This window comes from Sminthopsis crassicaudata, chromosome 5 (assembly GCF_048593235.1).
Source record: "Sminthopsis crassicaudata isolate SCR6 chromosome 5, ASM4859323v1, whole genome shotgun sequence".
NCBI classification, from domain to species: Eukaryota; Metazoa; Chordata; class Mammalia; order Dasyuromorphia; family Dasyuridae; genus Sminthopsis; species Sminthopsis crassicaudata.
In genome coordinates this window covers 282,782,797-282,805,496 of record NC_133621.1, presented here as the reverse complement: position 1 = coordinate 282,805,496, position 22,700 = coordinate 282,782,797, and the positions used below count along the sequence as shown (strand labels likewise).

The window sequence follows — 22,700 nt, the reverse complement described above, 5'->3', positions numbered from 1 at the left end:
CAGGTAGGTTTCCACCTTTGCAGAATTTACAAAATAATCAGATAAATGAGAAATAACCTACACAGAATCAAAGAAGACCAGAATTAGTTGTGGATAAGTACTGTTATGGAGAATATAACTTGAATATATGATCACAGGATCATCCCTAGAGATCTGGAAGCGAACTTAGAGGTGATATCAAATACAATCTCCTAATGTTACAGATGGAGAAACTAAAGCTCGGGTGGGGGAGATCTGTTTGGTTTTGTTTTTAAACTTGCCCAGAGTCACTCAGCTACTAAGTGTGGGAGACAGGATTTGCCCTCAGATCTCTCTCTTTATGTCTTAAAACAGTGTGATCTGTGACAAATGGGATTACGTTTTTAATTATATGGAACTTATTTATAATCATCAGATTATCTGGTTTGTAGACTGTCTAGGCTCCTTTATTTCCCATCCTTCTGGTTATCACTTTTTAATTTTTGGCTATGCGCTGCTTACTGTGAGTAACTGAGCAGTGTGCCAACAACAGTTTATTTGGAAACTTCCTGTCACGTTTGGAGCTGCAAGCTGAGAATTGATTCCAAGAGGCAGTACAGTGTCAGGAAGACCTGCTTTCATATCCCAGAGCTTGTGACAGCTGGCAGGTTACTTAACTTTTTGCGTCCCCAATAACTCCCTAAGACCACGGGATCTCAGAGGGTGATCTAGATCCCCCTTTAGGAGGACCTGCAACCTCAAAATATGTTCATAATACTAAGATGGCTTAATTTCTAACACAGTTAATCACTCTTTTGCTATGACCTACATAAACAAAAGCTATTTGGGGTATGGGGATTGATGGTCCCTAATTTTAAGAGTTCAAAGGGGTCCTGAGACCAGAAAGTTTCAGAGCCACTTCTCTTGCTACAACTTGCTGGAGGCAGATTGAGAGTAGGGGAATTTCCCTACCCTCACTGGCCTAAGGAAAAAATGTTATCGGGATGCCTGACACAGGCTTTTAATAAAAGGTGATTGATTGATAGAACTCAAAAGATGTCAGGACTAGGTTAGAGAATACTAGCCAACATTCTGTCGTGTTCTGAGGTTTGTAAAGTGCCAACATTTATCTCATTTGGTCCTCCCAGGATTCTTTTGTAGTAGGTGCTCTTTAGAGGGTGTTTAGAGTGGGGCGGGGAGGGGAGATGTTATTGGAGGGGAGAACTGAGAAAAGCCTAAGGACCCCGGCCTTCAGGGGCCCTTGTTAGAGGGAGTGAGAAAGAGAAGCAGGATAGTAGTGTCGTAGAAGCCAAGGAGAAAGGGGGTTTTTGAAGAGGGTGTGGTGTCAGATGTTGTTGGGCATTTAGAGGAAGGGGTTAGAAAAAGCCTCGAACTTGGTGATTATATCAGTAATAGCCTTCCAGGATGCCTTTCTGATAGAGAGGATGGGAGGTCAGACGGGAGCCATGGTCACAAGGAATTAAATAGAGAATAGAGAAGGACTTTGATGCACTACATGTACACAGTCCATTCAAAAAAGTATGACTATGAAAACAGAAATAAAATAGCAACTAAAGAGGGCATCAGCATCAAATGAGACAGACTTTGAAAGCAGAGTGGGAGGAACCAGTAAAAAGGGAGAAATTGGACTAGTTGACCAGTTCTAGATCTGTGATTCTGTGACTTAGCATATATTAAGTGCTAATGTGTGTAATACCCTATAGAGATTTCCTCTGCTACTTTTTAGCACTATTATCTTTCAACATAAGGATATAATAGAGTCAGGAAAGTGGAACCTGGAATATCTGAATCCTAGGCTGATCAATGTAGTGAATATATGGAAGAATCAGACAGACAAATAACTATACAATTATGGGAAGATTGGAGAAGCCAGGGCTTTCCTAAGAGAAACATTAAAGGTTAGGAGGGAGGAGCTAAAATCTTTACATATAAGATATATGATTTTCAACATTTTCCGGGTGAGCCAACCTCAAAGTTAGGAAAACCCTGCCTCTGAAATATCCTGCTTCCATATCCAGAGATAGAGACTGAATGTGGATAAAAGCATTGTATTTTCATCTTTTTTTGGTTGCTTGTGGGTTTTTTTTTTCTTTTGAGCTGATTTTTCTTGCACAGGATGACAAATGAGGAATTATGTTTAGAATTACACGTTTGCTTGCTATCTTCAGGGGAGGAAAGGGAGAAAAATTTGTAACAAGGTTTTGCAAAAGTGAATGTTGGAAATGAACTTTATGTGTATTTAGAAAAATGAAAAGTTATTAAAATTAAAATTTCCCCAAGTCACCTAAAATGGTAACAAGATTTTCCCAATAAAGTCCTGTTTAATCGTGTTAAAACCAAATTTTTGTTTTTTGTATATTCTGATTATGTGACCTTAGGCAAGGCAGCTCTCTCAAACTTTAGTTATAGAGAAAGATTGGTAGGGGGAGTTTACTCCTGTGAGATTTCCCTGTTCCAGTGAAATTATCTGTTTCCTAATCCCACTATTTGCCTAGATAATTCAGAATTGTCATTGATTGTCCATCTAGGGTGTTCCCCAAATCTCTGTGCATTTTTAAAACTTAGCTTTAAGAGCTTACAACTTCACTAAGCCCATCTATGTGTCCCTTCTTTGACACATGCTGGCAAGATAACAAGTCACTTAACCTCTAACGGTTCTGGTTCTGGGTAATTCTCTGAGATCAGCACCTTTTATGAATTGTTAAAAGGAGTTTCCTACCCTGGAAGTTCTGTATTCTGGTGAAATCAAAGATTTAACTCTGTAGCTATGTCTATCTGTATCTGAGCTGTAGCCAAACTTTTCCCAGAAATTTACATTTAAATATCTGTTTGAATTTCAAATCATATTTAGAACAAATACAAACTCACTGGCCCCATTCATTTACTCAGCATCTAACTTTATTTCACAATCAATTAGATGTCATTCTCATAGCACAAATCTAATATTCAGTTATTTGGATACATGAAATAACATTTGTAATGTTTTAAAATATTGATTTTATTCCAGATTTTGGATACAAAGGATCTTAAAATAGAAAAAGTCGTGATTAATGGGCAAGAAGTTCAATTCACTGTGGGTGAAAGGCAGAGCTTCAGAGGATCCCCACTGGAAATCGTTCTTCCTGTGGCACTGAGCAAGTATGGTCATCACTTTCCCTTGTAGTTCATAGAAAATAGGGTCTTAATTTTAGAAGAAAAATATTTTTTAAATGGGGGGCTTGGTTATTTTGCTACTCTAGCCTTTCTCACTTATTGGTTTCTGGGTCAAATGGAAATTTCAGTAGTAACTGGGATTTTATGATAAGCCAACTGAACTTTAATTTAAAGATTTGAGATAACTGAGTCATCAAATAAATAGCTTAGCAATAGTGGAAAGAAATTTTAAGAACATTTAAACTTTTGATCAAATTTTAAAGTAAAGTCAGACGGGAGTTTGTTTAAAATGTATGAACTGGAAGCAGTCTCAGAAGTCATTTAGTTCATTTTACAGCTAAGGAAACTAAGTGCTCAGTTGTACAGCTGGGTGGTAGAGCCAGGATTAGAACTTGGGTCTCTTGATTTCCATCCCAATTCAATACCATTTTTGGCTGTTGTTGGGTTCATCCCTCCACAATTCTTCTGTTTCACTGATAAAAATATTCATGTATGATCAAACTACCAGCTGGACTCATTTCCCTCCTTTCATTGTGAATATTGAAGCCACCTGAGTTCCCTCAGTTCCCCTCCTGTCTTCCTCAGAACTTTTTCCTCACCCACTCTCTGCTCCTGTCTAGTTACAGAAAAGGTCCTCCCTCACATAGTCAATCTCCCCTCTCTGTGCACTTAGTCCCATCTCTTCTACCTCTCTCAGGGCCTAGATTCGGCGCTCATCCAGAGCAGGGCATGGTGGTACATGCCTGCAATCTTGGCTCCTGGTGAGGCTGAAGCTGGCAGATCTCTTAAGCTCAGGAATGCTGAGGTGCAGTGGGCCAGGTCAACCAGAAGGCACTATGTTTGCTATGAATGAGGTGAATTCCAGGGAACAGGTGAACCACGCCAATGAGTAGCCCCCACATTTCCAGCCTAGACAAGATGGGTAGAGCAAGCCTGTGAGGAAAATCATACCCTTACTGTCTATTCATTTTTACAACTTTAATTTTTAAATGAATAAAGTTTAACTTTCTCTCCCTTCTACTTCCTTCACCCCTTAAAAAAAAAAAAAGAAAAAGAAAAGAAAGAAAAAATCTGATCTTTATAACAAATACACAGTCAAACAAAATCAATTCCTACATTGGCTTTGTCCAAAAAAATATATATAGCGGTGTCCCAAAAGTGTAGTTTTAAGCTACTAAAACTATTACACCAAAACTGCATTGTCACTTTGGGGACACTACCTCAATCTGTATTTTGAACCCACCGCTTTTTTTGTTTGGAGCTGGATTGCATGCTTCATTTTGGATTCCCTGGACTTATGAGTTGGCCATTGCATTGATCGTAATTCTTAAGCCTTTCAAAGTTTTCTGTCCTTATGATGTTATAGTACAGATTTTTTCTCCTGATTTTGCTCACCTCCCTCTGCATCAGTTATTCAAGTCCTCCTAGATTTCTCTGAAACCATCTCCTTCATTATTTCTTATGCCACAATGGTATTCCATCATATATACCATAATTTGTTATAGTCATTCTTCCAATTTATGGGTATTCCCTTAATTTTCTTTGCCACCAAAAGGGAGGGGGAAACAGCTATAAATAATTGTATTTCTCATTTTTATGCCCTTGAATCTCTTCCCTCCCTGACTTCTGTCTGCCCATAGACATGCTCAGGCTTCCACTCTCAAGGAAATTCTGCTTTTGGTTCTTCTTCCCTGCTCCCTTACTGGGTTCTGCGTCTTTCACTGTTTCACTTGTAACAAAGTTGTTTACTCTCAGTGCCTCAACTTCCTTTACACTCCTTCTCTTCTCAGCAGCCTGGCTTCTGTTCCCACCACTTGAATTGGACTTCCCCCTCAGAAATCACCACTAACTTCTTTCTAATGGTCAAGTCCACTAGCCACCCTTCAAGTTCTCACCGCCTTGACCTCTCTACAGCCTTCAGTATTGTTGGCCACATCCCCTTAGTGAATCACACCTCCTTCCTCCTTTGGCTCCAGAGACACAAACCTTCCTGGGTGGGCTCAGTCTGATCCCTGAGCGGGCCTGCCCCGGCTAAAGTCACAGTTTCAGTGAGAGGGCTAGAGCCCCTTGTCTCGATAACGCTTCCCATAATTAGATAGCAGAGCTTTCTGCTCGTTTGTTGGCCTGCACTGAATGCTGTCTGATGCCCTAAGGATCTCTTTTCTACAGAAGAGATGACCTAAGCATAGTTTCTACTTTCTTTCACTTTGCACATAGCATAGAGCCATATGCTGAGGGGATGCCTTCATGTTTGCTTTGGGCCGTAAGGAAGTTTGGTTTTAATTTTTACTGGTGGGTGGTAAAGCATGATCAGACATTATTATTCCAGCTTAATCTTTCCTATGTAGCGGGGATTCCTCACTTTTCTTGAGACACAGACTCCTATGACCATTCAGTGAAGCCTTGACATCTTTCTCAGTCTTATGCTTTTAAGTGCATTTAAAAAAAAAAAAAAAGTCTATGGGATTACAGAGGATACCATTATAGTGGAAGATAGTTATCTAAATATCTAAAAATTAGGTCCATGGACTCACCTAGGGCTAAGAATCTCTGCTCTGTGGTTTGGTCATTCTATAATTTTTGCACTCAAAAACAAATGGAACTGAAATTTATAGAAATTCCCGATATGGGGCTCTCCCAAAAGAGACATCCCCTGGAAGCCCCTTTTCTGATCCTCTCTGCAAAAGGACTTAAGTGCAGTTTTGAAGAGTCCTTTGGGGCTTGAGGGTTTTTTGTTTTTTGCTTTTTGGTTTTTTTTTTAATGAATTGGAACATTTCAAAAGCTATCACATTAGCTCAGTAGTTAATGCTCTCGGTCCCAGAGTTCTTTTCTAGCTGTGCCCACATCCCAGTTATAGGCCATTCATGTGTGTATGTTTTGTTTCCTGCAGAAAGCAAGAAGTGGTTATAGAGATTTCCTATGAGACGTCCCCCCAGTCTTCAGCTCTGCAGTGGCTCACTCCTGAACAGACGTCTGGAAAGAAACACCCCTATCTTTTCAGCCAGTGCCAGGTAAAGGAATCTCAGGATAGTTTGTCGGAGAGATCAGACGTCACTCAGCACTTATGAGGTGCCTGCTGTGTGTCAGGCACTGTGCTGAGCACCAAAAGTGCAGAGAAAGGCTGAGTTCCTGCTCTCCAGGAGCTCGTGGTCCAGTGAAGGAGACAGCACACAAACAGCTGTGACCTAGCCAGCTTGAGGAAGGCCTTTGAATTAAGGTTATAGGACAGAGGGTGGGCTTTGAGCTGGCTCTTGAAGGAAATCAGGACACAGCTGAGGAGGGAGAGCATTCCAGGCATGGGGCACAGCAAGAGAAGATGCCTGGAAAAGGCCACTGTGGCAGGCTCCCAGTGTGCATGGTAGGGGAAAGGGTACAAGATGCATGAAGACAGAAGGGTGAGTGGCAGGCTGGGAAGGTTGCTGAACACAAGAATGCTTTATGTTTGGTCTTTGAAATACTAGGGAGATGCTGAAGTTTGCAAATGGGGAGGGTGGGGGGGGGTCAAGTCCATGCTCTAGGAAGGTCCTATGGGTAGTTGAATAGTGGGTGGATTGGAGCGAGCAGACTTGGGAGCCTGATGGAGGGGGATGGCCCTTTGGGGGCCCTTTTTAAATGGGCAGTTTCTGCTTCATCTCTGAGTCTCTTCCAGGTCTCAGTAGAGGGGCAGGGTGGCATTTGGCTTTCCTGGTGGAACTTGGGACTGTCACTTGGCTGTCCTAAGAGGGGCTGGGAGTCAGAATTCCTCTCCTCCCTCTCCCCCAAAATGATGATCTACAAACATGACATGGTGGGGTCTAGTAGTGGTTTCCATTGACTTAATATAGGGGGTTCGAGTCAAAAGGGCTATCAAACCTTTAGACCTTAAAGGAATCACTGGACCAAATGGTTGTGAGAAGGAAGAGCCCATTTTTAATAAGATATAATGTGAATGGAGATGTTAGGATTAAGGAAGGTGAGGTTCAGGCCCCCTTAGGTACCATCCTAAGGTTGACCCTGGGATGGAAAACAAGCCAGACAAGCAGTCATCCAGCAAGCATTTATTAAGCACCTACTATGTGCCAACCACTGTGCACTTCAGATACAAAGAAAGGCCAACAGATGGTCCCTTGCTCTTAGGGAGCTCATATAATATAGGGGCAGACAACATGTAAACCACTGTAAAATATACACAGGGAAAATGGGGCCTGATCAATCATAGGAAGGATGTTGTTGCTTCAGTGGAACTGTGAAAATTCACCCATGTATGAAAATGGAAAATAAAGGTTCCATTTCCATTTGTGGACAAACCAAATTTTGACAATCGGTCAAAATCCTAAATTGCTGTAAAACATGACTTTGGTTTAAACAGTTCAGTTCTGAATTGTCCCCAGGTCTTCTGAAATACACTGGCAACTCAAAGTCTCTCCTTTTCCTTCCTCTGTCCCAGGCCATCCACTGCAGAGCGATTCTCCCCTGCCAGGACACTCCCTCTGTGAAGCTGACCTACAGTGCTGAGGTAGGACAGCGTGCCTTCCAGGGAATGTCAGGAGCTGTCCCTCTGTCCAGGATTCGTGTGGAGTCATGTTTTATGGTTGTTATAGATCGTTACATGAAGATCTGATAGCTAGAAGAGGATTTGCTGTATTAAATCCAGACCCAGGACTATGAACAGAGACCTCAGCTTTCATGTGGAGTGAGACCAGTGCCCATCCTTTCTGAATTTAGAAAGGAAAGGACAGCTCTGAATTAAGAATAAGCAGTGTTTATACCCTGGAGCCCGGTAAAAAATATCCAAGTGGGGAAAGGTTTTTAAAATAGCTAAAACTTAAAGCAACTACCTTTTCAACATTACATTTTTTTTTTAGGTTCAATTAACACAGATATAGGGATATGGAGATGTCAGAGAATAGGGGCAGATATTTTTTAGTAGTAGAGGTTACAGAATTATGTAATGTATAAGCATTTCTGACAGGCCAGTTCTTCTGGAGCTCATCCAGAATCAGGAATCAAACCACTTAGCTAAATAAATGGGATCTTGTGAGGGTCCTCCTGGGTTTCTGATAACTCTAGGATCTTAAAACAAGCAATTTAGTGGAGACTGCATAGCACCAGAGGTCTGGAGACCAGCATTCCTGGCCCTTTGGGATCTTTCTGGGTCTCAGTGTTTCATTTAAATAAGAGAACTGGTGTTTTATATAATTAAAGATTGACTCTGGACTATTCTCTGCTCTCAGTTTTAAACCAAATTATGGCCCATCTCCAGCTAAGAGATCTTAAAGGCCTTAGTTGGCCATGGAGTAAATCTTTAAGGCTAAAACCTAAATTCTGGTGTTTATAGAAAACTCCAAGAATTATGGTGCTAGAACCCCTCAGATAGGTAGGCCTCTGGAGGAAACTGCATCCAGAATATGTCTATAACAGCTTGTCGTCTTTTTAATATGTGGCTGGAGACGATGTCTCAGCTATTTGCAGGCCATTTAATACTTCTGATGCCCAGAATTTCAGATTTGTATTAACAGGGAATGCAGAAGCTTGGCACAGGGATGGTCTGGGTCTTTGTCAGAGCAGTTCGTGTCCACATTGGTACAGATTTCAGATGATGAGCGGCTAAAGAACAAAGGAAGGGGGGAAGGGAAACTCTTTAATATATGTATGTTAAGTAATTGTGGGTTGAGTTTCATTGTTAATGGGGATCTCATATTTCTTTTTGATTAGGTGTCAGTTCCTAATGAACTGGTGGCTCTTATGAGTGCTGTCCGTGATGGAGAAGCCCCTGATCCTGCAGACTCCAGTAGGAAAATCTATAAATTCATACAAAAAGTAAGATCATAGTCCAGACTGTATATTTGCAAGGACAAAAATGTCCATCCATACTGTAATGTAAATAGGAGGTCTTAAAAGTCTTGGTGCGGTTTTGAGCTTTCCTAATTACAGACTGCACTAAGACCTTTGGGACTCTGGGGGGCGGTATTTGTGCACACACGCACACATACATGTTTTTCTTTGTGTTTTTCTGTCTTACATCTTAATTGTTTTTAGTACAATATTCTAATCTAAAGTAAGAATGTTTTCCATTCCCATTTTCTTTTGAAACTTTTTTTGCTATTTTTAATCTTCAGAAACAAAAGCTTAGATTACCAAGATAAAGGTGGTGGTTGTGAATATCATGTTGCAATTATCTGATAAGTCAGCTATTCAGTGCTCATTTAGGAAATGAGGAAATGTTGAATCAGAGAAATTAATTCTTCCTTTAAGAGATTTAACCAAAGGCAACAGGGATTTCTTTTTGTCATTTTTACAATAAATGCATTCGAATGTGAATTTATAGAACACTAAGTTTATCATAGGGTATACTTCTTTAATAATAAAATATATTTTCCCTTTAGTAGAGTACTTAGATTATGTGCTTCAACAGTAGACTCTTTTTTCATATAAAAGAAGAGAAATATTGGAAAATTCTCATCTGTGATTATGTATTCAAATTAGAGATCTCTTCCTGTTTCCTTCTGCCCATCTGCTCTCTTACTCTTCCCTGCCAACTGTCACTCTGCTCATCTCAGCTGGCCTGGATTTCAGCCCCAGCTCGTCTGCTAACTTGCTGGGAGAGCTCGGACAGCTCTGAATGGATGACCCGAAGACCTAATTTTTTTAGGCCTCTGCTTCCTCATCTCCAAAATGAAGGGACTGGACTAAGTGATCTTGGGCAGTGGTTTGGGAGGAAGTTTCATTTTTAGCTGTGAATTTCTAATTCTAGTATTTAATAGTAGGTGGTAGTAATCTAGTAGTGAGTGAGTAGTAAATGAGTTGGTGAGGGGAATGTGATCTCTTCTTGGAGAGAAAACAGCCATTAAGTGAGAAATTAAAATTGAGGTTCTCCCTATAGAAATATCTGTTCACGTTGTATTATAGACAATGTCTTAAAAATCTTGGTGTGCTTTTAAGGTTTCATAGTTTCAAAGTGCCCTAATGCTTTTGGGAGTGTGTGTGTGTGTGTGTGGGTGTGGGTGTGGGTGTGTGGGTGTGGGTGTGAATTTGTTTTAATAATGCAGACAAATGTTAACAGAACTAAAGCAAAGTATATACTCTAATGACAGTTAAGCAAAATGATACAAAAGAATGAATGAGGACTGATTAAGCACTTACTATGTTCTATGTTTGACAAGAGGTCAAATTATTTGAATTCTCACTCCATTAGAAACCAATCACTATATTGGTTATATATAAATATAACTTCACAGAGAAAAAAATTAAAAGCCATGTACCCACTTTAATATATTCCTTATTTGCACTAATAAAAACTGAATTGTAATCTATAAAAATACTCAAGGCATTATTAGCTTAATTTTTTTAATTTTAGAGAATTTTAGACATGCATTAGGAGAAAGAGTCTCCTTATCCAGGAGCACCAGTGCAATCCCAGATCTGGCTTTAGCCATTTTCCCTTTGCTTTTCCCATTATCATTGGTCTGTGTTTTGTTCTTCTCTCAACATCACTTGCTAACTCTTACATCCTTTCTTTGAAGTCTCTGTATTTGTTGTGACTTATACCCCATTGGATCTGTGATCTCATAATTGGTGGACTCCCTTCAAATGTGCAGATTGCGACTCATCCTTTCCTGCTCACACTGTGAGGCTATCGTTCATCTCATCCTACAGATCATTAAATGCAGGAGGCCGGCTAGCATGCTGGAAGCCTTCCAAGACCTTTTGTCATTGAATAGATACCAGTTAATATTCTTTTATGGCATTCTGCTTATTATAAGCCTGTTTATGAACATATACAAAGTTAATATTTGCATTTATTGTAATCTGTTCTTTTTATCTATGGTTCTGGGGCTATGAATTTTCTTAAATCCTTTCTCCTGCTACTTCTGCTTGGATCAGGAAAGGGCTCCCAGAATCTCAGCTTTGGAAGGTGTCTTGGAAGCTATCCAGCCCAGACCTTCCCTGAAGCATACAACACTATAACATACAACTTCTGAAAAGAAAACTTCCTTAGGCAGCCAGGTAGCATAGTGGCCAGAGACGCTTCCCAGCTGTGTGACCCTGGACAAATGTTTCACCCTATTTGCCTCAGTTTCCTCATCTGTAAAGTGAGCTAGAGAAGGACATAGCAGACCACTCCAGGATCTTTGACAAGAAAACCCCAAAGGGGGTCCTGAAGAGTGGGACATGACTGAAAACAACTGAACAGTTGCCTCCTCCCACGTTTCTAATGATGGCAATTTCTTTACCTTCAGGTTGGTGGGGGGAGAGGGGGCTTGTTTTCAGATTGCTCCCATTGTTAGGAGGGTCTTTCTTGTACGGGACCAAAGGACTGGATTTCTGCCATAACCTCAGCGAATCCCTTTTCTGGATTCAGCTCTGCGCAGATTATGTTAAGAAGAATGTTGTCAAACTAGAGCATTTCTGGGAGAAGGGGGATAGCATTGGAGACAGGAAAAGGACACCTGTCCAGAGGAGGAAAGACTTCAGGGGGCCTGATAGCTGCTGTCTTGGAAGAATCAGGCAAATGGGCCTAGACAAGTTTTTTAAACAGAGATTTGGAAGCTTCACTTTACAACTAGTTTAAGGCAGAAAGTTGCTATTCATGAGAGCTGTCCCAAGTAGAAGGGGCTTCTTCAGGAGACTGAAGATTCCCATCCCTCAAGGTCTTTCCATGGAGTCTGGATAGGCTCCTTATCCTTCCTTCTGGCTGGGCTTAGTCTCCACGACCTCATTGGTGTTTGCCAGATCTAAAGTTCTACAATTCATGTTGAAGAGCTAAGCATATTTTAAAAAATAATATCAGGAGTCCTGTCTTAGAATCCTTTAAATCAAGAATTGATTATCTATGGGATCAACCCCCCCATCATGCCTCAAGCTAACATAAAAGGAAGTTTTGTAAAAACAGAAGTGCTTTAACAGGAAGTGGGTCTATCACTTCAAGAATTCTGGAAATATTTGTATTTCTATGATAATTAGTAATAAAATAACAAGAGATAAAGGGAAAATATACCTTTGTAGGTAACATTCTAATAAGACAGAGGGAAAATATATAATAGCCTTTTGTTTTTAAGAGATGTTTAAAGTATGTTGTTACCACTAATGACATGAGTTGCAAAATAATGCCCAGACAAGTCCATGAGGGAAAACAGAAGCATTCGGGAGGGAGGAGAGGAGTCATTTTGAAATGGGTTGCACCCAGAGCTAGAGCAAGTTGGTTCCTCAAAAGGTGAACTACTTCTGACAGACAGATAAAAGACCATGCTATGTGTTCCCCTAGGAAGGGGAATTTATTTATTTAATTTTTGGGCATCCATTGTCTTCCTCATTGGTAGTTTTTGGACTATAATACAAGTGTTTGTCTTTTTGCTTCCCTCTAGGTCCCAATACCGTGCTATCTGATTGCTCTTGTTGTTGGGGCCTTAGAAAGCAGGTGAGTATTTTTGTATTTAGCTTGAAGTCAATGGGAAGATTAGACTTGGGGTAGCAAGATAAATTAGACCCGTGAACTTTTCATGGGTGTTAATAATCAGCAACTGATTCATTTCTTCCTTGAGATATACATTATCCTTTGGGAAGACCTTCTCTTTCCCTACTTAATAGTATTTTGTTGTTTTCATTTACATGTGTTGACAGTTTTCAACATTCACTTTTCTGAGATTCTGAGTTCTTTGGGAAAGATCTTAAAAATCATCTTGAATATGAAATATAGATTTGGATATATCACACATTGCAGTTTATCATCCTACTTCTGTGGCATTCTTTATTTGCATGAATGGTTACTTCACCCCCACTTCCATAATTTTTCCAGTATCTTATTTTTAAGAATAAATTCTTATTTGTATTATTTTTTTCTATATCACCAGAATTTTCCCCAGTATCCTTCTGTCCCATATTTCAGAGAGCCATCTTATATAACAAATATTGTTTAAAGAAATGTAAAGGAAAAAAAAACAACAGATCTGTTCATTAAAAAAGTCTGAGACCCAAAGAGTCTCAGACTTCTGCCAAAGAGTAAGATAGGGATATCTCCTCTGACCTCTTCTTTGGGACATAATCTCATTTGTGAATCTCTCCAAGCCAATAATGCCAGTAACAAACCCATCCCTTTATATTAAGAGGTACTGGAGTACAGATTGGGAGAGTGTAAAGACTTTAATAAGGCCAAAACTGATTATTTTTGATTTGTTCTTACTATGAGTATTCTAATCCATTTGAATAAAGAAGTTGCTTCATAATTTATCACCATTCAAGGAGAGACCCCGTTTTCAATAATCCAAGTGGTTGGCCCCATTTGCCCCTTCGTGTCTCAGTGGGATGGTTTCCTAGAAGTATGGGAAAGAATTCATTTTCCTGAATTTTATTCCTATATATTAGTTGGCAGAGTCTAGGGAAATATAGGGATGGATTTTTCTGAATTATGTTTTTAAATGCACAAAATAGGATTACAAAAGAAGTCAATTATAATGAAATATATTGAGGTGGGGGTTTTTTTAAGTTCACAAACCTCAGGTTAAGAAGCTTGCTTTTAATATTCATAGCAGTTTTCTTCTCAGGGGAAAAAAAAACTCTGGAAATTGAGAGGATGACTATCAATTAGGAAATGACTCAATAAACTATGATATATGATTATAATGGAATATTATTGTTGTATGGGAAATGATAAACAGGATGCTCTCAGAAAAAAAAATAGCCCTGTAAGTCCTCCATGAACTCAAACAAAGTGAAATTTACTGTATACAAGTAATGGCAATGTTCTGGAATGACCAGTTATAAATGACTTTGCTATTATTAGCTAGTACAATAATCCACAACTATTCTGGATTTATGATGAAAAATTGTATCCATACCCAGAGAAGAAACTGATTTCATCTGAATACAGATTGAAGCATTCCCCTTCCTCCCCGCTCCCTCTTTCTCTCAACTTAATTTTTCTTGAGGATTTTTATTTTTATTAGGCTGGGATCTATGTTTTCTTTCTCAAATTGACTTTTATGGAAATGTTTTGCATTACTTCATATGTGGTTTCTTAATTGTGGGTGGGGATAAAAGAGAGAACCTAAAACTCAAAAATATTAAAAACAAATATAAAAAATTTTGTTTTGAATGCAACTGGGGAAAAATATTAAATAAATCAAATTTAAAAAAAAAGAGAGAGAGAGAAAAGAAGCTTACTTCTAGAGGCAGCCAGGTAGCTCAGTGGATAGAGCATCAGCCCTGGAGTCAGGAGGACCTGAGTTCAAATCTGGCCTCAGATACTTGTTAGCTCTGTGACTCTGGGCAAATCATTTAACTTATTTCCTCTACATATAAAAAAGAAGCAGCAGCAACTTCCTATTAGCTAGCTTCCTGCCTGGAATGGGAGGAGGAAGAGTGTGTTCCAGCTGCTCTGGAATCTTTACTATGAGCCTACATATTCCTAGAAAGGCATTTGCTGTCTCATCCTTCTTCTGGGCCAGCTCCTGCCTCCTTTAGAACAGTGTACGAGTAGCTATATGTAGAATATCAGCTTTGTGTGGAGAACCCACCTCTTCATTGTTTTCCCAGGCAATCCTACTTCCCCATTGTAGGATGGGACATTTGATACAATATCAGAAAATGTGCTTGAATTTTAAAAATTTATTAAAGTATGATTTTACAGAAAGATTGGTCCAAGAACATTGGTGTGGTCTGAGAAAGAACAGGTGGAAAAGTCTGCTCTGGAATTTTCTGAGGTTGGTGATTGAGTTCTTATTTTTAACTGTTGTGATTAATTTTTAGTTATTTTCATGGTCAATGAGATTATAGAAACATTTTATTTTCTTAAATAAAAATTTATTATCATCTTTTGGTTTTATATCATTGATATTACCTAATGTATTTCTCCTCCCAGAGATATCTTTTAGCAAGGAATAAAAAAGGGAGGCAGGATTCAGCAAAATGAACCAACATGTTGAAAAAAATTTGACATTTTATACAGTGTTCTATGCTCATAGTCCTTAAACTCTGTAAAGAGGTTGGGGGAAAGGAATATATTTTCTTATTAAGTAATATATAGCTGTTAAGTATAAATAAACAGGAGCCTTTGCAGAAAGCAATCTGAATTATTTTCTCTAGACTGAACGGATGTTGAAAATTGCTGAAGATCTGGGAGGACCTTATGTTTGGGGACAGTATGACTTACTGGTCTTGCCACCTTCCTTTCCTTATGGTGGCATGGAGAATCCTTGCCTTACTTTTGTGACTCCCACTTTATTGGTAAGTACTAATACTGTGCAATTTGAAGCTATTAAGTCACACTTTCCACACAAATAAAGTCTCATCTAATCAATGGGAAAAATATTAAATGCTCTTGGATTGGGCAAACAAATATAATAAAGATGACAATACTCCCTAAACTAATCTATTTATTTAGTGCTATACCAGACTCCCAAAAAACTCATATGGAAAAACAAAAGGTCAAGAATTTCAAGGGAATTAATGAAAAAAAAAATCATATGAAGCTATTAAGTCATTCTCAGAAATGTGCCAAAATGAGAAGAACCTTGGAGTCATAGGAACAAATATTTTCACTTATTTACTTAATTTTTGTAAACATATTCAATATGGATAATCACAGCTATTTATTACTGTTGGTTTTTTGTTTGTTTGTTTTTTAATTTAAACCCTCTATATTTAGAAGAGAAAATATTCAAAAGATTTTGGATTTTGCTGGAAGAGTAAGTTTACTATAATAGGCATCTCCCTTGTTTGGGTGTCTTCCAGACAGTGGAATTACACTGATCATATGTGGCTGATGGTCATGCTGATAATGTGCCAGCTACACACAGTAGAACCAGGATTAGACCATTTACCTGGCTTTGTTGAACAAGTACATTTATTTATTTTCAGTACTACTTATTAGAGAAGAGAAAAAGAAGAGAGGGAAAATAACCAATAAAAGAAAAGCCCCGAAAGAAGGGCTTTATACCAATGTTAAAGCCTACCCATAATGAGGAATATGGGTCCTGAGCTCAGTGCTTGGTTTTACATCCCCTTTTTTCTTTCTTCAGGTATCTCCTTTATCACATGAGGGTCCCAGTCACAGAATTTCTGTGGTTCTTAATTCCCCAACATGAGATAGAAATACAACTTATCTTTAGATCCCTTTGAAGATTTAATTTTTAGCCTGAAGGTAACTTTCTTTTTTTGTGTTTCAGGCAGGTGACAAGTCACTCTCCAATGTAAGTCAAGTTTCTTTTACTGTACTCTTGGTGTAAAAAACTGTCAAGCAGCCAAATTATGCTCTTTCATCAGGTTATAATAGTAGAATAACATTAAAAAAGGTGATTAGCAGTGTGTAGTTCAGAATACAATTGACTCTCTGCTTTGGTTTTTCTTACCTCTGATTTATGAGTTGAATTTACTAGTCAGAAAATAGGGTCAGAGTGTTTCAGAGCAGAGAGCATTGAGTGGAGAAAAGCCTCCCTGATGTAGGTCCCATTTTGGGCAAATCACTTGGCATGTCTGGGCCTGTATCACTTGTGGGGTTGAATTAGGTGGTCTCCCAGATCCCATTCATCTCTAAACTTCCGTTTTCTTGCAGTCAAAATAAAAGGAGGAAAAATTGCAAAATTTTCTTAAGGTCTAATGAGGCTGTAGTCCGAACCTCAGGGCTAGAATTTGACAGAATCAAGGGATATATTTGTGGAATGTGCCTCTCCCCTCAACTCTCTACTATAAGTAGATTTTAACTAAGAGAGAGCATTGCTAAAATTTTTTAAAAAATAATTCCTTCCTCCTTTGAGTTTCTTTGATTGTTTTTATATGTTTAAACTGTTCTCTTTCTACTTACTTTTTGGTCAAATAATATTCTGGATTTTTTAAAAAATTGACTTAATATATTTAATGAGGCTTTGAATATATTAGCTAGAGACTAAGCTTCAGAAAATTTGGAGGAAAAGAAGAGAGTTCCCCTTGCAAGGTCTGACAGCTTCTCCCCTTCCCCCAGGTGATTGCCCATGAGATCTCTCACAGCTGGACAGGAAACCTGGTGACAAACAAAACTTGGGATCACTTTTGGTAGGATTTTCTTACCGGCCCTTATCTCCCTTGGTTTGTGCACATGTTGTTATGGACGTCTCATATTCCCCGTAAGATCATGAGTTCTCTGTTGGATGTGTTACCGGGCCCAGAGAAGGTGCCTGACTGATCATGGGTTCTTTCCCAGCGTCACCTGTCTTGGGTGTGGGCTGAGGCGGGGTCCAGATTGTGGCTGGGATCAAGTGGGACCCAGTGTCCTCAGACAGTGCTGGCCAGGGCTGGGCCGGAGGCTGGGCCTAGTCTGGGCCGTCTGGCCCGCTGCCTGAAGGAGATGCTTTCTCCAGAGGCCCTCTCCCGTCCCAGGCTGGCCTCTACTTGACTGCAGAGCAATCTTCCTGGAGCATAGGCCAGACCGTCTCCTCTGCTCATTAAACATCAGAGGTCCCTGTTCCTGCCAGGATTAAATAGAAAATGCTGCTGGGCTTCTACCCTCCATCACTGGGCCCCTTCCTGGCTATCCAGTCTCCTTAATCCTACAGCCTCAGCCTCCTAGGACCTCCTCTCTCCAAAGGCTGGGCATCTGCACTGCTGTTGTGCACTCCTCCTCCTCCCCAGCCCCTGGCCTTCGTGGCTTCCTCCAAGAAGCCTTTCCCAGTCCTCCTGAACCGCAGGATTTTCCTTCTAAACTACTGCAGTTTGTCCTCTCTGTATCTTGTGTCTATCTGTGTGTGCACATCCCTATTAGAGTAAGCTCCTTTCATCTGTCTTTGATGGAGTGCTTAGCAGAGTGCCTGGCATACAGTAGGCATTTAATAAATGCTTGTTGACTTTGAATCAAAAAATATAAAGAAATTTGTTTCAATGGAATGTTTTCTTACCTTTGCTGTTGAGAATTGATCTTTTTCTTCTCTAGGTTAAATGAAGGACATACCGTGTACCTGGAGCGCCATATTTGTGGTCGGTTATTTGGTGAAAAGTTCAGGCATTTCCACGCTTTGGGAGGATGGGGAGAATTAAAGAACTCGGTAAGATGATTGTCCTTCAGAGCTCCTCTTTAAAGATCTGACCACACTTTGGCGAGACTCAGCAGCTAATTCTAACGTTTGCGTAGAACTGGAAGGTCAGTGTTGTGAGACACTGTTGAGAGACAAAGGATGTCTGCAGGGTCTAGGTCAATGTCAGTCAGTGCACAAGACTGAGAGTGATGGTGTGAAATGGTGCCTTATGGGCCCAGCTGGGAAGAGCAGCTAGCTGGTGGGAGTGCTGACCTCCAGGACCCAGCTCATCCCACCAAATCACTTCACCCTTCTATGCCTCAGTTTCCTCATCTGTAAAATAGGCTAATCACGGCATCTTCCTCACAGGGTGGAGGTGAGGATCAGTTGAGATAACGCCTGTTTAAAGGTCCACTTTTGGTACCGTATTTAATTGTCCTGCAAAACAATTGAATTTGGATGCTCACTTAATCTCTGCCCTCCAAAAATAAAAAAATGTGACTCATTGGTGGACGCTATAAAAATAAATTCCCCACCTTTGAGGAAGTATGTTGGTTCCCTCAGCACTCACTCACTTATAGTGGTGGGTGTAACAGCAGCCAGCATTTATGCAGGACCTTCAGGTGGGCAAAAGCCTCTACAAATACCATCTCACTTTCTCCTCACAACATAACCCTGGGAGGGAGATGCTGCTTTCATCCCCATTTAAAGATAATAATGGTGGTGGCAGCTAACATTTCTAAGCACTTACTCTGTCAGGCACCATGCCAGGCACATTATAGTGTCTCATCTGATCCTCACAGTGGTCCTGAGAGGTAGGGATTATTTATCCCCATTTTATGCTTGTGGAAACTGAAGCAGACAGAGGCCTACACAGCTAGTAAGAGTCCAAGGCGGGATTTGAACTCGGGACTTACTCCAAGCCTAATGTCCTGTTACCCTGCCCTCACCCTTCTGTCCCTTGGCTGTCTTGCTGGATCATATTTACTGGATTTTGTTTCTTGTAGATCAAGACTTTTGGAGACACCCATGCCTTCACCAAGCTGGTGGTGAGCCTGAAGGACGTGGATCCTGACGAGGTGTATTCCTCCGTCCCCTATGAGAAGGGCTTTGCTCTGCTCTTTTATCTCGAACAGCTTCTGGGAGGACCAGGTAACGCTGGACATTGTCTTCACTTTTCTCCTAAAGCATTTCTCTGAGAGCAGGTCTGTCCTGTCCATCGTTTTCACAATTGCAAGACTAACCTCTTCCTTTGGATTAGCATAGCCCTTGGATGTTTACAAAGCAGAATGTAACTATTATTCCATATCTTTTCTTCATTTGGAAGTTTATTGTTACATACTTTGGACCCTCCCTGATGTTCTGCTGGGTACACAACAATGGTTTTTGTTTATTTTTCCTTTTTTCTTTCTTTTTTCAATTTTTTTCTTGTTTTGTATTTCAATTTTAAATAAATTAAAAAAAATTTTTTTAAGTATTTACAAAGCAGTCAGGCACTTTTTCTATAACACAGCCATAGTTACCTGGGCTACTGAGAGGATTAGTGATTTGTCTGGATTCCCCCAGCTAGTCTGTCAAACAGGACTTGAACCCTGATCTTGTGCCTCAAAAGCTAGTTCACTGTGTCCTGCTGCTTCCGTTATTGCCCCATTTGGCAGATGGGGAAATTGAGTTTCAGAGAGGTTAAGTGCTTTTTCCAAACTCACACCACTAGTAAGTACCAGTGGTGGCATTGAACACAGGGGCTCCTGACTCCATGGCCTGTGCTGCCCCACTCTCCCGGGGTGCTGTGAGAATTCAGTGAGTCTCCCAAGTCTTTGGGGCTGATTCACCCTCCCTGTTCAAATTCATCTGCCATGTTCCTGTAGGGGCCCTTTCCTGCAGGCAGGCCTCCATGCCCATGCCCTTTGCCTCTGTCCACACTCCCCCCCCTTCTTTCCTGCGTAACCACACCCTGCTTCCCCAGGCCCGGGTTCCCAGGTGTTAGTCTGGGTTTCACAAGTAGAGTGCAAGCCCTTTGAGGGCAGGGAGCCAGTCAGACCTGGCTTCTGACCTCTCCATGGTCCTGGACTGACCATTCAGTCAGAGCTCCTTTTGTCTTTTTCTCCTAGAGGTTTTCCTGGCCTTCTTAAAAGCGTATATTAAGGAATTTTCCTATAAGAGCATAACCACCGATGACTGGAAAGCCTTCCTCTATGCCCACTTCAAAGACAAGGTGAGGGGAAGATGGCGTGCTCTTATTCCTGCCACTTTTGACTCTTTTGAGTCACTTTGTACCTGGGAGGTGTGGGCTAGAATCATTTCAAGGATAAACTCACTAAATGCCCTCCTTATTTTTGGATTTTTAAAGTACACGATCAAAACCATGTCAATGATTTTATAGAATTTTCCTCTGACCCTCAATTTGATGTTCTCTTTTAAAAACATCTCTGTATCCTAGACCTGCTTATTGAAGTTATCATTCAGCCAGGCACTATACAATCCATAAGCTCACCCATGTTTGTTAGAGCTGCATGGAGAGGCTCTCGCCACAAGGCACAATGTTATACTTATACATATATTCTGTACAGTGAAGGTACTGCTAGCCTCCACCTCCCAAGGTTGTCGTGAGAATCAAATGAGAGAAAGTTTGCCACAAGCTTCACAAACTTTAGACCACTCTGTAAATGCTCCTCCTGTCCTTATAATACACATGAAGGACCTGCTCAGGGTGGGCAGCTCCTTGTGTCAGAATTTCCTCCCCCGGGGCACATAGCAACCCACAGATGTCTTAGTAAACCAATCCCATGAGGCCTGTCTGGGATCACCCAGCAGGAAAGTGTCAGGAGGCAGGATTTGAACCTTCCTCTCTGAGTCTCACCCACTCCATGTGCTGTCCCACAGTATCTCTTAATATTTATATAGTTATGATGTACTCATGACCTCACACGTGAAGACCCAGGTCTCGTGTGGGGCCTGTTTTTGGCAGAGAAAGGTTGTCATGTGGCAGATTGAAATATTTTCCCAATTGCTTGCAGACTGATGTTCTTAACCAAGTTGACTGGAATGCCTGGTTCTTCTCTCCTGGCCTGCCACCTGTAAAGCCAAAGTAAGTGTTTCCTTCAGAAGCCAGTGGGCCTCCGTCCCAGGTCCAGCCTCCTCCCAAAGTCACTGGGAGGGGGGGAGCTGCAGAAATGATGCTCAGAGCTCTCACCCCCATGCACTCTGTCCCTGGAAAAGCATCAGAGCGTGTTGTGCCTGGTGAGACCCCGGCTCATTTCACCCGCTCATGGATCTCGAGATGTTTCCACACCTTCAAGAGGCTTGATGAGCTCCGAGGCTCCCCCTGCTAATAGCCAAAACAAGGCCATGGAACGGTCAGGCTCCCAATGAGCCCCGGCCCATCCGGACCTTCCCCCTTGTCAGGACCGGTGAGCACTCGCTTTCTCCCAGCATAGCCAGGACCCTGGCGAGGCCCGAGAGCAGACCATGAGCGAGTCACTGAGAACACATGTCACCTTTGGCTTCTGGGAAGTGACTGATTCTTAACAAAGAAATGCTGGCACGGCAGCTGGGTGTTATGAAGGGGTTCAGATCTGGCCTCAGGCACTTAGTGCTAGCTATATGAGCCTGGGCAAATGTCAGCATCCCCATTTGGGCAGGGACAGCAGAGGCTGCATGGGCAAGTCTGGTGGGTAGTCCAAACCCCCCTCGCAGGCCCTCCCAGCCCCTTCTGGGGAGGTGCTCCCTGACATCAGGCCTCTCTGCCCCACTAAAGGCCCTGGCAGAACAGACTGCATTCCCCCGGCCGCCTCCAACTTCCCTCAAAGGATTCGGAGCACTCAAGTGAGCTCTGAAGCCGCCCCATGCACTCTATACCCAGAGACATATCCTAGGAAAGCTCAGGACCAAATGTGGGCCCCAGGGCACAGACGGATGGAAGCCCAGGAGTCCAAGCATCCCTCCGATTTGTGTGGAGCCTCCTCTCATGTTATAGGGGCTCATATAGTCTCCAGCTATTTGTACTTTTGACTCCCATTTGCTGAGAATTTTTGGCCTCCTTCAGGAGCACCAATTTGTAGTAATACTAGGTAAAATGGGTATGAGACTTCATTCAAAAGGATTTGTCAGAATTCCCTTCTGATTCTTCAGGTAAAAGAGTCCATATTTCCAATGCTTTCTACCTTTTCACCTGGGTTTGAACTCAGGACTATTTTGATGGGGAAAAAAGATAGCTATTCATCTCTTCATAAACTCTTTGTTTTTCTTTCTTTTCAGGTACGATATGACTCTAACAGAGGCTTGTATTAACTTGAGCCAACAGTGGATCAAAGTGAGTAGGCCTGAGGGATTCTGGGCCCTTTTAAAAATTGAGACATTTAAGAAAAAAGTATATTTAAGTGCACTTCTAGCTAAAGGGCAAGGCTTTATGGGTAAATTACTGTTCTCTTCAATTAAAAAAAGTATTCATTAAGCACCTGCTGTGTGTAAGCAACTGTTGTTTTTGTCATCGTAGAACAAAATGAATTTAATACCCCTTCTAGCTAGTGAAAGGCATCATGGGGGAAGGGTGCAAGAACTGGCCTTGGCTCCAGGGAGGCCTGGGTTCAAGGACAACCTCTGACACA

General features: G+C 41.1%; 1 protein-coding gene across 2 annotated transcripts in view; it reads left to right on the top strand.

The window, feature by feature from the left end:
• Positions 1-22,700, top strand: part of LTA4H (leukotriene A4 hydrolase) — a 35,630-nt gene that overhangs the window by 5,021 nt on the left and 7,909 nt on the right. The window contains exons 2-15 of one of the 2 annotated variants that reach the window (XM_074271312.1): positions 2,987-3,117; positions 6,024-6,144; positions 7,560-7,628; positions 8,828-8,932; positions 12,478-12,530; positions 14,739-14,811; positions 15,194-15,334; positions 16,276-16,299; positions 17,067-17,137; positions 18,012-18,123; positions 19,101-19,245; positions 20,205-20,308; positions 21,111-21,181; positions 22,351-22,405. In XM_074271312.1, the coding sequence (XP_074127413.1) occupies positions 2,987-3,117; positions 6,024-6,144; positions 7,560-7,628; positions 8,828-8,932; positions 12,478-12,530; positions 14,739-14,811; positions 15,194-15,334; positions 16,276-16,299; positions 17,067-17,137; positions 18,012-18,123; positions 19,101-19,245; positions 20,205-20,308; positions 21,111-21,181; positions 22,351-22,405 (1,275 nt within the window). Of the gene's footprint in view, positions 1-2,986; positions 3,118-6,023; positions 6,145-7,559; positions 7,629-8,827; positions 8,933-12,477; positions 12,531-14,738; positions 14,812-15,193; positions 15,350-16,275; positions 16,300-17,066; positions 17,138-18,011; positions 18,124-19,100; positions 19,246-20,204; positions 20,309-21,110; positions 21,182-22,350; positions 22,406-22,700 lie in introns of both variants that reach the window. The other variant, XM_074271313.1, reaches the window with a different exon arrangement.